Source organism: Gavia stellata, chromosome Z (assembly GCF_030936135.1).
Source record: "Gavia stellata isolate bGavSte3 chromosome Z, bGavSte3.hap2, whole genome shotgun sequence".
Classification (NCBI taxonomy): domain Eukaryota; kingdom Metazoa; phylum Chordata; class Aves; order Gaviiformes; family Gaviidae; genus Gavia; species Gavia stellata.
In genome coordinates, this window is record NC_082637.1 from 11,649,313 (window position 1) to 11,666,226 (window position 16,914).

Here is a 16,914-nt window from a genome sequence, read left to right on the forward strand (position 1 = left end):
GAATTCTTCCATTTGTCCAAGTTTGTGTTGTAAAGCATCATTTGATGCTCCTGGAGTGCTTGCATTAAGGCAATGATGCAGACCGTGCCACCCCAGAACTGTGATAACTCTTGTCCCATCTCAGTGCTGAACAGTGAAACATTTATATTTGCAAGCTGCCTGGCTGGTAATTTATTTAGAAAATAGTTCTGAAATAGAGCACTCTGCTCATGCACAATATGAACTCTTAATGTTTTAATTTGGTTCTTAATTTCCTTAAAGTCAGAAAGGGCAGGGCAGGGTTGGTTTCTTTGGATCACTACAGATTTCAGAATTCCACCTAGGAAAGGCAAATTGTTCAGTTTGGTCTTTCCTGATTTCCCAGTAATTTTCTTGTAGCTCTGCATATGCTGCATAGAGTCCACCTTCATCCCCAGAAGACCTAGTTCTGTTAAAGCTGAATAGCACTTCTTATCTGAAGTTCAAAGTATAGCCCCTGGTATCATTTCGGTTTCATATTCCTTTAATAAATGTTGAGTCTACAGATGGATGATTGCCTGATACAAGACATCACTTTGGGTGGTGCTAGTTCTTCATCACCGGTGAGTAGAGAGAGCAGGGACCGTGTAATTAATTCCAGTATTTTGATTTCATTTCATCTTAAGCCAACAATAGGAAACTCTGGAGCAGATACATTTTATTGTACTAAATGAAATACTGAACATCAAGCCTCTAGCAAGTGAAATGAAAAAATAATTATCGGGTAATGTGAAGTTATGGCTTGTTTTATACCCAGGTCTTTAATAGCATGCCTTGGTATGCAGTGTCCTTAATGAACTCCTGAAACTTCAGTGGTCACAGTCTGTTCCAAACTGTGTTTTTATTCTTTTTGGTTTGGATGGTGAAAGTTATAATTGAGTTTTGTTTCTTTATTGAAGTGAATTTAGTAATGGTGAAGGGTGTTAGATGGAAGGCCCTAGAAATGGGTGTCTTCAGGCAGTGTTAGTCACTGGGCACCCTGTCAAGCTTGCTAACAAGGTTGCCTGTTATGTTGTATGGCTGGGGGTCCTTTATGTGTGTGTGTGTGTGTGTTCATAGAAATTTGTTAATATTTGGTCACTACCTGCTGAAACTGTTTTATATGCAAAACTGTAATGCCCTGTGTTAAAAAAACTGTAAATGCCCTGTGCTCCAGATATCATATTTACCCAATTCTTCCAGAAGAAGACAGTTTTATTTATCTTTGTGATTGATGGCTCCCTTTGCACACACTTGCACCTGCTTTAATACATATTTTTAAGGTAATTTAATATTTGGTGAATACCTGGATGAAGTTCATTTTTCTAGGACAAAGCTTACTTTAATTAAACTATCCCAGAGAAGAAAAACAAGCAGAAGCGTATTAAACTACACAGAAATATTATGATTGAATGTGTTCACAGGATTTTTGTACTGGTTTAACTTAATCTGATTTAAGATCATAACTTGAAATTGCTGCAGACTGCATGTAGAGAGACACTGCAGTCTTGGGTTCCTGCTTTTCATTTCACACCCTGGTTTGTCTGCCCTGTTAGCTCATGTCAGTGCTTTCATTAATACGTGCCTCACATCTGACACAATAGTCAGTGGCTGAATTTTGACAGCAAACATGACTGTCAAAATTGAGTAGGGAGTAGTTGGTTGTGGGGGTATTCTTATATTTGTATGAACTTTTACATTTTGTAAGAGGTATGCAAGTGACTAGAGGCCTCTCTTTTCCCAGACACAGTTAAATACCTATGCGGTACAGACCCTATGCCTGACTCCTGTGTTTCCAACTGCCAGATACTGTACTAGTGACCCCTGCTTATGATGGCCCAAGTTTTTAATGATTGAATTCGCTACCTTATAGGTATTTGTTACAGTTACTCTACAAACTGATAAAATAGAGTGGGATCCAGAGAGGCACTTTGGATGCTTCCAGCTTGATGCCTGATCCAGACAGGGTGGTTCTTGGCAGAAGAATGGTACATAGATTATGCAGTGACTCTGTGCTGAATGGGGAGTCCTGTGGCACACATCAGCAAGAAAAATTGACCATGTCAGCCCATCTGAACTTCTGCTTTTCCATGGTGCAGAGGTGCAGCACTGAGACAAGCTCATAGATACTGTTTGTAATGCAGGTTCTATGTTCCTCTTCTTAGCACTTGCCCAAGCAGGGATTTATTTAATCAAAGCAAGGTGATGAGAGGAGGGAGCACGATGATACCTGCTGTTACGAGTAAGAACGTAATTTCTGTGACTTCCTCAGCTGCAGGGGTATTGAACTCAAGCCTGTTGTCAGGAGAGCAACCTGGTCCCAGATTATAGAGTCTGGGTGCCCCCCTTCCATTATACCCTCCCAGCTCCAAGTGGTCCGGAATGTCTTGTGTATGTTGAAGTGAGAAGGGTCTGACTGTAAAAGTCAGCAGCAAGAGCCATCATGTGGAGGGTAACTAGTGGTTTTGATCCTGCTCTCCAGATTCAGTGAAACATGACTTTGTCTGTTTCTGATGAGCATTGTGTACTTTCTGGTGCACAGGAGCAGCAGAGAAGAGCTCGAAGCATGGAGCTGAAGACCGAACCCAGAATTTCATCATGGCCATGAAGGATCGCATGAAAATCCGGGAGCGGAACAAACCAGAGATCTTTGACTTGATCAGAGATGTGTTCTGTGAGAGCAAATTGACACATGCTCAGCAGATGAAGACAGTGAAGCAGAGCGTCCTTGATGGCACCTCAAAATGGTCAGCAAAGATCACAATCACGGGTGAGTGAGGGAGGTATGGGTTCTCTTGGCCTTGCTTGGGAGCCTAAGGTAAGAGAGTTGGTGTGAAGCTAGAGAGAATGGAGAAGAAGGACTTCTCTGTCCTGTGTCTCTTTCTGCTCAGTGAACAGGTAGCAGGGGGAGATACTCCTACCGCAGGCACTGTAGTGCACCACGAGCTGAGGCTTGTAAGAAAAACTCTCATGAGCATTCCTGTTTCTCTGGCCATTCTGAGCTGCTGCTTCATGTTTTGTGCAGACACATTGTCTTATTGCATGGTGGTGGTAACCCTTCTTTTTTCCTTCCAGTGGTATGTGCTCAGGGTCTGCAAGCCAAAGACAAGACTGGGTCCAGCGATCCGTACGTAACCGTTCAAGTGGGTAAAACAAAGAAGAGGACAAAAACGATTTTTGGGAATCTGAACCCTGTTTGGGAAGAGAAGTTTTACTTGTAAGTGCTCTTACAAGAACTCTTAGACCCATTTTGCCTGTTTGTACGATCTGTGCTTTGACAGCTACGTCTTCTCTGTCAGTATGCATTTCCACACCACTTATAATGCATGATGGTTTCATTTCTGCTTAGTGTTGTGTGTGTGCGTCTGGCCGGTTGATGTCATTAACAATGTACGTAGTGCACTCCTGTCTGTTTCATCTGTCTTATTTCTGTATACATAAATTGTCGGCTCTGTGAACACTTTTATATTGATGTTTCTAGGGAAAGTTAAAGAGAAAGGGAAATCTTTAACTCAGTGACTTTTGTTTCTGGTTAATAGACGTACTTTAAAAATTCTTTGTAATATAAAAGAGTAAAGGTTGTATAAAAGACTAAGCAAACTTCCTGTGACCTATTGCTGTGACCCACTACTGGTGTTTGACCAAAAAAGGTTAAAGGTAGTTAGATGTCTGTGACACTAGCAGTCTCCTCTTTTAATTCTGGAAAATCAATGTAACAATAACTGGAAGGATTATCTGCTTTCAAGATGAGCAATGTAGCCATGTCTGAATTGAAAACAAAGGCTGGAGGCACAATTCTTTAAATATCAACTACTCTCAGAAAGCTGAAGAATGTATTTTTCCATCCTGCTTTTATTGAATAAGTAAACAGTACCCTCAATTTATCATTGAACATGTTATAAAATAAAAAGGAGACATGAAATCCAGCAAGCGTTTTCTGAAGATTCTGGATGGTCTTGTTCAACCTCAAGCATCTTTATTTCCTTTGATGTGTAAGTTCTTCCCTTGTCCCTTCTCTCCCTTCCCTTTTTTTCCTTCCCTTTTTCTAAACAATTTTGTGGGCAGTGCTATCTGCAAACTGGAATTTGGTTGTGTTTTAAAATCAGGCTTGTATCAGCCCAGCTTTGTCTTTACAATGCACGGTACAAACAAAATTATTTGTAAAGTAGTTTTGAGCTACTCATTAACGTCAGAAGAATCTTGGCACTATTTTGAGCGAGTAAGCCCTTGGCTTTATTTCTTAGTTTAATCCAAGGTAACATTACTGCTTGGTAAGTAGTAAGTATGCTTAGGTGCCATTTGGGTAACTCTAGTCACAATAGCAGTAAGTCCCTGTGGGAGCCTTAAGGACCTTGATTTACCATGCCAAGTAGTTACCATGGTATTTGCAGTGTGTTCCCTTCTAATTTTAGGAGTTTCAACAGCTACTGTGTTTAAAGATAGATAGCGCAGCGTGATAAATGTCACAATTTTAATGGTGCCACTGTTTCAATTTTATCGCCATGTCTGTGATTCAGCAGATAATATGCTGTTGGGCATTAAAGTTGGTGCTACTTTTTATCTTGCCTATGTCTAGGTGGTTGTTTTAATTGGTTTGGAATAGCAGAAGGAAATGAAGGAAATAAGCACAGTGTCCAGATTGATGGCAGAAGAGCATTCAGTACTGGAATCAACTTGTCATTTCATTAGTAGATGTCAAAGCTCACCTTATGCTGGATGAGGAGAGCATAATTTAGAAATGTATGCAGCTCTGGTCTTTTACATGCCCATCTTCCTTTTTTGCATGTATGGATCTTTTTTCAGCTTACAACTCTTAAAATTTATGAAATTTTCTACCCCATAATCAAATGGAAATTTAAATCAACATATGCAGGCTAAAAATACCCATTACATACCAAGGTTTTTTAGAAGGGATTGTCAGGACAATCAAGAGATTGTCAAATTTAAAGGGGGGGAGGAGGGTGTTTGTTTCTTAGAATGAAGTTAATTTGTTACAGTGGTAGAAAGGTGTGCTGGTAGTTATTGAAAGCCTAGCTTGCAGTAGGCATATGAAAAGTTTGGCATTCAAAACGCTTGAACATTTCAATGGGCACAAGATATGTGAGTAGAGAGAGGTCAGGTCAGTAACTAACGTGTGGGTTAGCAATTGCTGTTCCTTTTCTCTTTGGCTTGTTGAACAGACTTGTTTGTAGCTGGCATTTGTTAGGTGCCCAGTGTCTTTAATACAATCACAATTCCAGTGTCCTTTCAAAGGTTGGATATAGAGCCAGAAATCTGTATGCATCAGTCATTATAATTACAGTGTTGTTATTGTAGTCCATGGCATGAATTGAGGCAGACTATGTGCAGCTGAGTGATAAAATTCTTTCTACAGACTCAGTAAAGTTTATTAAAAGCAGCTTAAATGAGTTTTAAAACTTTTAAGACTGCAATAACCTTTTTGAAATAGTTTTTCTGTGATTATTTATAGTGATGGATGGAAAAGTATATTAACTTAAATACCTCTCCTTAAATATGACTTTGTTCCTTTTCTATATATTTTCAGAAAAAAATGTGGTAGGCTTGACCTAATTTGGAAGTCCAGATTTAGAACCATATTTTAGAAAAGATAATGTTGAAAACACTTCAGGTCTCAATTATAAGCGCTATTTAGGTCACTACTAGCCTGTGTCACTATAGGTGTCTGCTTAGCTTAATGACCAGTTCTTGGAGCATGTTCATGTTGTCTTGAGCAAATGATTACAGATCATATTCCTTTCTGAAAATTATCTTTTTGTATATTTACATCTTTAGCTTTAGGAAACGTGTTGTTATAGAGAGACTTTTCTACCTTTTGGTGGAGTTTGAAGACCTATGAAAATATAAAGAGTTGATCTTTCTGCTCAATTCAAAGTTTTGGAGGCTTGATGCAAAGACTCTGCATATATAGTGCTTGGCAGGAAGAAACTTGATGGGGGACACCAGCCATTGCTGCAATACAGAAATGTTCTGTGAGCAAGGAAGCCTGCTTCCCTTGCTTTACATTCCTTTCCCTTTCTGCAATAATCCCAGATCTCTTTCGTATAGCTATGATGAGCAGGCTTATAGGTAGCCTCCTTGCTTTGCCCTGTACATTTCTCCTCTGTGCCTTCAGTTCTCTTACCTTGCCCTTGACTCCGACTGGACAGAAGGCAGCATGTGTCTTACCTCCAGTTGGTTCTGAGTTGTCTGGATTGGTTTGTACATGAGAGCCAGGTGGCTGCAGACTTTCCAGGGACAGCAGCTGGTATAGGTTTCTCTTCTCTATCTAGCTGCAATTTTTTCACAAAACTTGTTGGAACATAGGAGCTTTCATAACCAGTTTGTGTAACTCATTTCCTCAGGAAACAGCCCAGTAGTATTAGAGGGAAGATATTTTTGCACTATTCAATGCAATTAGAACAGGACATAATTCCCCATTTAGGCATGTTTTAAACTGACAGTAAAAAATATAGGCTTCCTAGAATCTTTTTCGTAAAGGCTGAAGCTGAGCATCCACTTGAATGGGTTACAATGGCAGATAGCGTTTAGGAGAATGAATTTATGACTGCAGGGCAGAGTTTCGATTTTACAGGGAGAGCCCTGGGCTCGGCTGGAGGCTGCTAGTCCATACCTTTTTTTCAGGAAGCGCCCCGGCCTTCAATGACCATGAGCACTAGAAGCGACCGGATTCAAAACAGGACTTTGCTGCTTTTCTTGGCCTGGGCACAAAATGACATGTTCATTTTACAGTAATATCCCCTTGAAGTTGTATTGTCTGAGTACAGCTGTGTCTGAAGCTTTGAATGGTGGGTGTGAAATCATTGCCTGGACATCAGATGACACTGAACAGTTTGCAAGATGCACGTTAATTCTCTCTCGCTGCAGAAGAGTAACTGAGTTCAAATAAATGCAGTGCCTCCTGCTAGCAGGCCATCAATATGTCACTAGGGCATGCAGATTCCCACATGATGTACATTCCTGTTAATCCTTTGGGAATTGTGCTGTTGCATAGCTAACCACGGGGTTGTCACCCAAAAACTTCCATTCGGTTCCTCAATTTTCCTTTCAGCTGCTGAGCCTGTTACCAAGCTCAGCATCTTTCAGTTATCTCTGTGGTTATATGTGACTGTTCCAGAACTGTTTTTTAGACTTCCCTTTCTGGGATCACTGTGTTTATCAATGTCACTGTAACTCTGCAACCTTAGCTTTCCTTCACTTCATGGCAGGGGCCATTCAGTTTGTCTTGCTTTCTTTATTCTCCAGGTACTGCAGATACCAAAACTGGCACTCTGATAAAATGCCGCTTGTGTCTCTGCTCAGTTACCAATGTGAAACTTAAATCTGAGTGCAGAATTGATGCCTTGTGGCAAGCGCCTCAGTTGGGAAGCTGAGTTAATGTAGCTAAGGATGTAACGCTCAGAATCACTTTATCTGTTCTTTGTAGTTAGGAGAGCTGCACCATTAATTTGTCAGTTGGTGTTGTAGCATTGGGTAACAGCAAAATGATTGTACTTGTTCCCCTAAGAAAAGAGCTTCATGCTAGTAAGAACAAAAACCTCATTTCTTTGTTCTTGGACATCAACAGCTGGATCTCAGGGCATATTACTGTGCTGTCGTGCTTAACTTCTAAGCTGCTAAGGATTTTAGCTTCATTCTCTTACCAGTCTGATTTTGCCTTCAGTGTCTTCTGTACTGCTCGTTTTTTCTCCCTAACAGAGGAGACTTGGCATTGTTTAAAAATTAACCTGCCCTGAGAAGTTTTCTGCCTTCCATTCCCATTGAGATTCGCCTCAACAGAGCTGCGTGTTGGACCCTGCCATATCAAGACACTTCATTTGAACCACATCCAAATCTTCCTGCTTTTTCAGCCAGACCGTTTCCCATAGACAACTTTTTCTCTGCTCCCTCTGTGTATGTTGTTATAACTCTTTACTGGGCTTTCTCATACTGGTTGCTACAACTACTCCTTCCTTTCTGATTTTCCAGAAAATCACTTAGCTTTTTTTGAAGCTTTGCTCCTCAAAAGCAAAACTTTCATCACAAAATGATCCTAGGTCCTAAAGTCTTGCTGATCTGTTCTCTTCTGTGCATTTTCCCACCTCCTGCACTCTCATCCATCATTTCTACAAGCAGCTCTGCTCTTTCTTTCTCTACCATTGGATGAAATGGTAATGACCCCTGCACTGGACTGTGAAACTTCACAGACCTTTCTTGAGAGCTGCATCTGCTGTGATTCGGAAGGAAAGCTGCTCACAGAGTATGGCCATATAGATATTCACTAGACTCTGAACCATAAATAATTTTTAATATAAAACCACAACCAAACTACCTAATTCCGGGTTTGATTGACCTACTTTTAAATCTGCAAAATATTGTTGCTGCCTCTGCTCCCTCACTTCCCTTGTTCATTTTTGCTCCATTTCCTTGTTGCTTTTTGTTTTTATTAGCCTGTCAGCTCTGCAAGGCAGGGGCTGTCTTCCTCTCTGAGAGCTGCCAAGCACAGTGGAGTCCTGGCTGCATTTGGGGCCCCTGGACTCTCCTGTTCTTCAGGCAGAAAACAGGAGAAAACAACATAATTTAAGGAAACACGTTCATGTGAAATGGGCATGTGAAGTGATAGGGTCATGTTGGCATCCCGCCTCTCTAATCTGCACAGTGCATTTTAGAGACGCGCAGTCTAGGTCTCACTGCAGCATTAGTGGAATGAAACTGAGGGCTTGGTGTGTCTTGCAGAGTTAACATGTTGATACCACCTTTCTTGAGATGAGAAATTGATTGGGAAGAAACATTCATGAAGATGTGACATGTGAAGATGAAGCTGTTATGGCTATTTAGTAGACTGTCTTCATGAGTGTAGGTTCACCAACGTGAGCTAATGGTGTTGGAAGGTTATAGGTTTTCAGTCTGGCACTCTCCATGCTTTAAACTTACGATCTTTACTGCTGGTAAAGATCATTTTGTGAACTGCTGGACACACGGTTTTATAGGTATACCTTTGTATCTCTTATGGCAGAACTTTTGCAAACTGTTAGTGTTGCCACAGCTTAATGAGGCTTATGGCTTTGGCTTTAGTGTTCCTTCAGTGTGGAGGTTAAATAACAGTCTACAAATGTTGTTACCCAAGCAGCAAATGGTTAGTAAATTCAGCACAAATGTCATTGGGTTTTTTGCTTCAAAGTATGAATCACTGGCTCAAAAGTGTTGTTCTGGTCATTTTTAGACATTTCTCCTTTTTCTTTCTCTCCGCTTCTCAGAGGATACGAGGCACATGCAATACTTCGTCCCAGACCTCTGACGTAATGTGAGCCAATTTGGGCCAGCCTTTACAGGTGGACGGAGGTCTCAGAACTAAGAATCACCTTCTACAATTTTTTTTTTTGTGAAAGTTGGAGCTAGATTAGAAAGATACAGATTACTAACTTCATTGTGAGAGGCACTATAATGTAAATTCAGCAGTTGCCTGTTATGTTTAGCTACCAATATACTAGTTAGTGTGTGTGTGGGCATGCTACTGTGTGTGTGGATCAGAATTAACTACAACTTCATCTGCTCACATGCTTCCCCTCAGCCTAGCTGCTAGGTGGGCATGGGAAGAGGCCAAAGTATTGACAGCGCAGGGGACGTGTTTGGGAACTGGTCGTTTGGGGTTGGGTAAGGCCAACAGGGAATGTGGCAGAAGAGATGGAGGTAGAGAGTGGGATAGAGAACAAGTCTGCAGAACCAGGCTGAGGTGCTTCCACTGCTCCTGCAACCACTGGCTTCAGGCAGAAAAACTTCATGGAAAAAAATTCACAATTTATTTGATTTTGATTTTTCTTAAAGATTTGGTGAGCTGTTTCCTGAAAACATTACTTTATTTGGTAGCTTGAAGTGTAAAAGTAAGTTATTTATAAAAATAGCACCACTGCAAACCACAGGACAATATGGATATAAAAGACAATTTCTGAGCCAGGTACAAAGGGAACTTGGTTGCCAGTCTCTCACACTCTGAAATGTGTCTGAAAGCGTTCGGTAGTTTCTTCCTTGCAATGGGGCCACAGAGTGTTTGTTCTCTCTTCTTCCTCTTGGGAAAGCTGTGAGAGCTCAGCAGTGGGAGACTGGACGGATGTATGTGTACACACAGTGAAATCAAGCTTCACAATGTAGCAAGAAGTGGGGAAGGCATCTTTAGAAATGTACCAGGTGCTGTCTTAACGAAGGGGAAAGTTTCTAGCAGCAGAGCTTGTTAGCCACAGTCTTATGGAGTCGTGATGCTGTCAAATGTTGGAAGCTATTTCTCATTAATTAGAAAGCCTGTTATCAGTTAACAAGCCCAAGTCCCCCACTATTTGTGGGTCTGTTTTGGGGTGTTCTCTGGAAGGTGACCTGGTGTTGACACAGCTGTCTTGCTTCACCGAAAGCAAGGACTGTGGTTCCTACAGATTTAGATGGTGATGTTTTATGGGTAAGCCACCAGCCGAAGGCTTTCAGCTGCTGTGAGCAAGTGGTAAGGCTCACTCTCTGGCATGGGAACAGTATGAGGAATATGAATTGAGCAGACTCTTAAAAACCACAGAGAAAGGTGTGCTAAAAGAGAAGCTTCAGTAGCTCAGTAAATGCTACTGGAAAGTTTCCTGTAGCTCTTAGCAGTGAGTTATGCTGCTCTAGCCAAGCGAAGGATGAGATATATCCACTCAGGAGCGTGGGATGATGCATGTGGTACTGCCCTAGGTAGATTTAGGTGTAAACAGTTAATATTTTCATAAAGGAAAGAGCAGTTTCTGACCATTGGTAGCAAAGAAACAAGATCAAAGTGGTCCTAACAAAGAACTGGTGTGCCAGAAGGTGAGGTCTGAAGAAGTCAGGAGCTAGCTTGCTGGTGCTTTGTAAATATCACTGTGTGGCAATCTGTGTTTTTAGGCACCCATGCACTTCTGGACACTGAGCCTCTACGGTACTGCCAGGATGTACATTAGAGCACCGTGTCAGAAGCAGAGGATTTCTTTTGCATGCTTATGATGTGTTGCTGGTAGATATGCTAATGCACTCGGATAAATTTGAGAGCTACAAGGAGCAGCAGTTCCAAGCGTTCCCTGTTTGTGAACGCTTGCTGCATGGTTTTGTTAAAAGAAGACATCCTTGGAAGTAGTGGAGGAGGAAGGGGAGAATAAAGGCAGGAGAGAAACATTGAACCTTCTTTCTTCTGAACTCTAAACACAGCTTTGATTGCACAGCAAAGGCAGGGAGCAATGATGCTCCCTGCCCGTGATCAAAACTGCCTGGAATAGCCTCTCCCTTTCTCCATATAATTCCTAGGTATTCCTCTGTGCTGGAAAAATTGGTAGGAGCTGCATGGACGTTTGTTAAGCAGTCCTGAATCACATTAGTGGGAATAGGAGCCCAAATGATTTGTTGGTAGGGAGAATGCAAATACCAGTCACTGCCACATCTCATTGACCGGGCTTAGCAGATCTCTTCTGACCCATTTCTTCCTTCTCCTTGTTGCTTAGCAACAGATGCAGCATGTTAAGTTAAAAAGGCTGGAAAACAGGCCTTCAGCAGAAGTTGCCTGTTTTCATAGGTTTTATTTCCTTGAGGGCAGACATTTGTAGTGGTTATGGTGAGTGATCACCCTTGTCATGGTCTCATATGAGCATTCAAATTGCTTTATTGTACTGCATGCCCTGTAAATGAGCAGAGCTCTTATAATAAGGTTCTTCTACCCACTTCTGACATCCAGGAGCCTGTTTGTACCTACAAAAGGTATCTGAACACCTAAAAAGGAGGGGGAGGCTGCAAATTCTGCCTGTGCATTAAGCTGGAGGGTGCCTATTCAGCAAACAGTAAACTGCTTTTTTTAAATGGAAATGTCTTTACCGATCTGCCCAGGGCACAAAATATCAGTCTGAGCTGTGAATAGTAGACAGAATCAATTCTAGTAATTAAATACGAACTTTGTAACTGCTGTATCCCACCCTTTCGTCCCATGCCCAGGCAGTGTTTGTATCATCTGATTGTAATGTATTGTACATTAATACACTACTGCTTTGTGACTACCTTGAAGTAAAAGAGCTCTTTGTGTTTTATTAGGAAACAGAATGAAGGGTGTTTGTCATAGGCCTTGACTGTGCTACCCTAGATACTGCACATGCATAAGCACAAGTAGCCTTTAATGCCTACAGCTGAATAGAAGATCATTGATGGGGAGAGCTATCAGAAACCAGTGAGATGCTCAGGGGCATTTTTGGGGTGTGTAGGCTGAGTTTACCAGCGTAACCATCACCAGGCTTTTGTGGGCTTCACAGCAAGAGCAACAACAATGAAGAGAATTCCCAAGTTTAGGGAGCTGTTGCTGGGAGTGAGGATGAGCAGGAGAGTCACAGCCACTTCACAGGTCTGAACTTGATGGTTACAGTCAGGGCAGGGCAGTCCTTCAGCATGCATCTGAAGTGCAGTATCTACCATGTCACAGGAGCGTTTAGAATGGACAAAAGGTTGTGTAGTTCCTATCAGATGCTCCAATTTTAAATAAATAGGCATTTGTTTACATTTTGTTTATGCATCGCTCTACTGTTGGACAAGTGGATCAAGATGAACATGAAGCATGTAGCATATAAATGTTGGCTGCATTATGTGCTCTTCAACATTACATTTGTGTTGTTTGCAGTGAGTGCCATAATTCTTCTGACCGCATCAAGGTGCGAGTGTGGGATGAAGATGATGACATCAAGTCTCGCGTCAAGCAGAGACTGAAACGCGAGTCGGATGATTTCCTGGGGCAGACAATCATTGAAGTCCGTACTCTGAGTGGAGAAATGGATGTGTGGTACAACCTTGGTGAGCAGGGCTTTGGGATTGAAAACATATCACATGTTAGTTTGGGAATGTTCAAGAACACTTGGGTGCATCTGGGCAGTCTGCAAGAAAGAAAAAAGACAAACAAAACCCCACGTCATTTCAAGGGGCATATGATGGTGCTGTGGAGCAGCTGAAGGCTTTGATCCCAGTTAAAATGAAGAGGAGGAGTATAACATGTCAGGAGGGTGATGGGTTTTCCCTGTCAGACATTGGAAAGTATAATGGGTAAATGCTTGGATCAGGGTTGGATTCCACCTGTGCTGGAGACGCATTTCCTGTTCTGTACCCTTTTTTGTGCCAACACAAGCATTTTACCAGTCTCTAAGACCTGCATGTTACTGCACTGGGCTGGGAAGTTGTTGAGACCTATCCAAGTGGCCAAAATAGAACATTGTAGAAAGTACTGCCAAGTAATGAGATGGTGCTGAGTTGACAGGCATAGTAATGATCCCAGGAGGTCCAAAATCTTGACAGGGAGAAGCAGCAATTCCCAGGAGCTGTGGTGAAGTCAGGAACAAATTCCACATCAGTCAGGCCTGTTCTCAGAAAAGGGATCTGTCCTTGGTGGTTCTAGTTCAGCTGACTGAATCCAAGGCCAGGGACACTATAGGACATTTGCTGTCAGAAGGACTGGCTTACAGTCAGTCTTTCAAAGTTTTGAAAGAAAAAATTCCTGAGTTTTCTCTATGGTGACTCTGATCACAAGCTCAGCCTGAGCTTCCAGCAGTTTCTTTTCCAATGTTTTTACCCCAAGATGGCTCTGAACATGAAAAATGCATATAACTGCTGATGATTTTTCCTTCTAGAGAAGCGAACAGATAAGTCTGCAGTGTCTGGGGCTATTCGCCTGCAAATCAGCGTGGAGATCAAAGGCGAGGAGAAGGTGGCTCCGTATCATATTCAGTACACTTGCCTTCATGAGGTAAGAAGCAGGTTCAGCTCAGTCATCACCATGTCCCTTCTGTCTCTTGAAGAAGCAATTTTCTGACCTTTATTTCCTTGAAATGTTCCTTCTTGCCCTAGATGAGCTTTCTTTTCCTTGCCATGCAGGCCTGGAAACACACTGAATCATCAGATGTGCATTTGTCAAGAAAGTAAAGAAGGCTTTAGGCTGTCTCCCCCGCACTGAGGACTGCCTGGCTCAGTCTTTCCCACTGTCACAGCTGTGCTGCTGTCAGACAGAGATCACACATTGGTCCAGCTCAAGGTCCCATATGGGTTTAACATGGAGAAACCTCTGAATTTCCTTGAGTGATGTTTTCAGCACGTCCTGTACCTATGTCTGTCTTTAGAGAAGGCATACTAAAATGCTTTATGAGTAAATTCTGGACTGGGGAGGGCTTTGACTCTGGCTGTTGAGTGGTGGAGATATTGGTGTTATAAATTCTTCTCTGCTGCTGCACTGGTGTATAGCTATGAACAACTGTTGGGGAACAGAAGATGGGCTGTTGTTACTGGGTACTGACCTGTCTCAGGGTGGACTAAGCTGGGCAGGCAGTGCTGCAGAAGTTGAGAGAAAACTAAAGATGACTTGTGAGGAGGACTAAAGGGAAAACCCTGTCTCAGAGAGATGCATGGTGCCAAGTCTATCTGTCAAAGAGAAGGCAGGTGGCAGGGTCAGTCTCTCAATGCCTGAATAAGGAAGAGAAGTCAGAGCCCCTTTCACCTGACATACAAGGATATCATGAGGTCCAGTGAGGTTTAAGCAAATTCAGATTACAAAAGAAGGACAGATGTATCACAGAGATGGATGTTCAGCTACGGGAACAAGATATTTATCCGGACACTGGTCTAGATGAGCCCTGTGGTGTCTTCTGTCCTTACCAAGGAGCTGACAGATACAAAGCTTAGAAAAACATCAGTAGGCTTCTTTCAGTAGGCTGTGTTGTTACCTTCAATACATATGTATTGTTTTTTCATTGCGAGGGCTTCTGTTTGGTAAGCTATTTCACTTTTTTCCTCCTGAACATGCATGATCACTTGCTGCCCTTCTTTTTTGCAAATATGGCTCTTTTTAAGTATCACCTTCTTTCATTTATGTATCATAAAATGAAGATGATTTACAGCTAGAATAAACTAATCAGGAAGAACAGTAGTGTAAAGCAGAGTCCTCTAGCTCCTAATGAGATCATTAGACTTTTGCATCCCTTACTACAAGGAGCCAGTTGTCTGAAAGGCCGATGAATCTAAGCGACGTGATTTTGAGGATTACTGAGAAACCCATTGAACTGAATATGCAGTTTCTGCAAAGCAATGATAGCTGAAATCCTTTGTGGTGTTAGGTAAGGTGAAAGGTTATGTTGAATAGTAATGCAAGTGTCTAGTTGTTAGGGGTGATCTTAAGGATGTCCTTTTCAGGAAAAAAAAATCTGTTTGGACTGTTCTGCTGTGTAATAATAATTACAAAGCTGATACAGAGCTGTTACATCAGATGGTTTAAATAGCTTGTCCATGTTAAGGCATTTCATTCTGAGGACAGAAATGTGTAGATTTCAGGAAACTAATTAGTCTGGGCTTTCACTGCATTGAAGCACTCCTCTGCATCATTCACAATATCTGCTGGGTAAAGTTGTAGGTATGCATGCAAAAAAAAGAAGGTAAAAGCAGAAAAATACATAGTGGGTAGGGAGAAAGAAAGATGGAGAAGAACAAAGAAATTTGTGTTAGTGCCGCCTTCTCAGCAGTTCCAAGCTCTTCATGAAACTCACATTTCATTCCTGTTTTGTATTTCAGAACCTTTTCCACCATCTCACAGATGTGCAAGGGAGTGGGGTGGTGAAGATCCCTGATGCCAAAGGAGATGATGCCTGGAAGGTCTATTTTGATGAGACAGCACAAGAGATCGTGGATGAATTCGCAATGCGTTACGGCATTGAATCAATATACCAAGCCATGACGTAAGATGCATGTCATGTGGTCTTTAGTGCAGATAATTGGTGTAACTAATTGATGTGACTGTTATTATTTAGAACATGAAGTGTGTTGGTAATGGAAGGCTTGGCAGTGACAGCTGCTCCTTATGGGGCTTACTGTGAGCAGGAAGAGACTGCCTGTCTCTGAATCACTGGTTTCCTCAAAGCCTAGAAATTAATGTCTGACAAAGTACTGGAATTAAGCATCTATCTGAACAGTTTGTGGGACCACCTTTAAAACTAATAATTCTAAGGAATTACATCAACTTTGGTAGTGCAAATGACCATATTTTATTATTGATAGCTGAGCCATTTGTGTTTTAAGACTCTAAAATCTCTATTTGAGCACTCTTCTGTTAAAAAGATACTGCCCGAGGATCCCACTGAAGATTTCTGATGGTGTGAGAAGGGACAAGGTTTTGTTAAAGTGTTTGTCCTAGCTGTCTGTTGTGGCAATTGAAGTCACTAATTTCCCAGGTGCTGCTGAAGACATTTGTAGGAAGTTTGAGTAATGGAGCCACTGATTTGTCCTCTTTGGAGCTAGGCTAATACAGTTCTTTATCTTCAAAGAGCAGTTTCCTTGTCACTATACTTTTACCTGGATTTGGGATTAGCCATTCTTCCTCTTAAAGACTAGTGGTGCTATGCTTAGCTCATTTCTTATTTCAAATGTAATGTTAAATATAGCAGACAAAAGTGAACTTTTTCATGTTAGAAGCTGAAAGTTTTGGGGTCTGGGTCCTTGGATGGGTTATGATCTGTACTTAAGTCACCTTGCAAGCACCTTTTCTGCATATTGATTTAAGCCAAAGAGGAAAAGAATTGAAAGGTACCTCTAGCAGTCTAGTCCCTGCTTATAGCAGGGCTAACTTGGAAGTTGGACCAGACTGCTCAGGACCTCTTTCAGTTTGTTGAACATTTCCAAGGGTGGAGATCCACCACCTCTCTGGGTTCCTGTCCTCAGGCTGTAATACTCTGGGGCAGAGATTCCTCATTGAAATGCAAATTGGAAAATCCTACTTTCAATTTCCTATGCTGTAACTGCTGCATATTGCTGCTTATTTTTTTGTCTTCCCTCTAAAAGGATTTTGGCCTGGCTCAGTCTTCTCACCAACCCTCCCCTCTCTGCTAAGTAGTCAAAGTCATTGATTAGATCCCCACTGATCAT

The 16,914-nt window shown here is 41.8% G+C and overlaps 1 protein-coding gene across 1 annotated transcript in view; it reads left to right on the forward strand.

Annotated features, from left to right (window-relative positions):
• Positions 1 to 16,914, forward strand: part of UNC13B (unc-13 homolog B) — a 193,605-nt gene that overhangs the window by 117,446 nt on the left and 59,245 nt on the right. Inside the window, 5 exon segments of the mRNA XM_059834445.1 lie at positions 2,540 to 2,767; positions 3,073 to 3,214; positions 12,644 to 12,813; positions 13,641 to 13,756; positions 15,568 to 15,731. Of these exon segments, the coding sequence (XP_059690428.1) occupies positions 2,540 to 2,767; positions 3,073 to 3,214; positions 12,644 to 12,813; positions 13,641 to 13,756; positions 15,568 to 15,731 (820 nt within the window).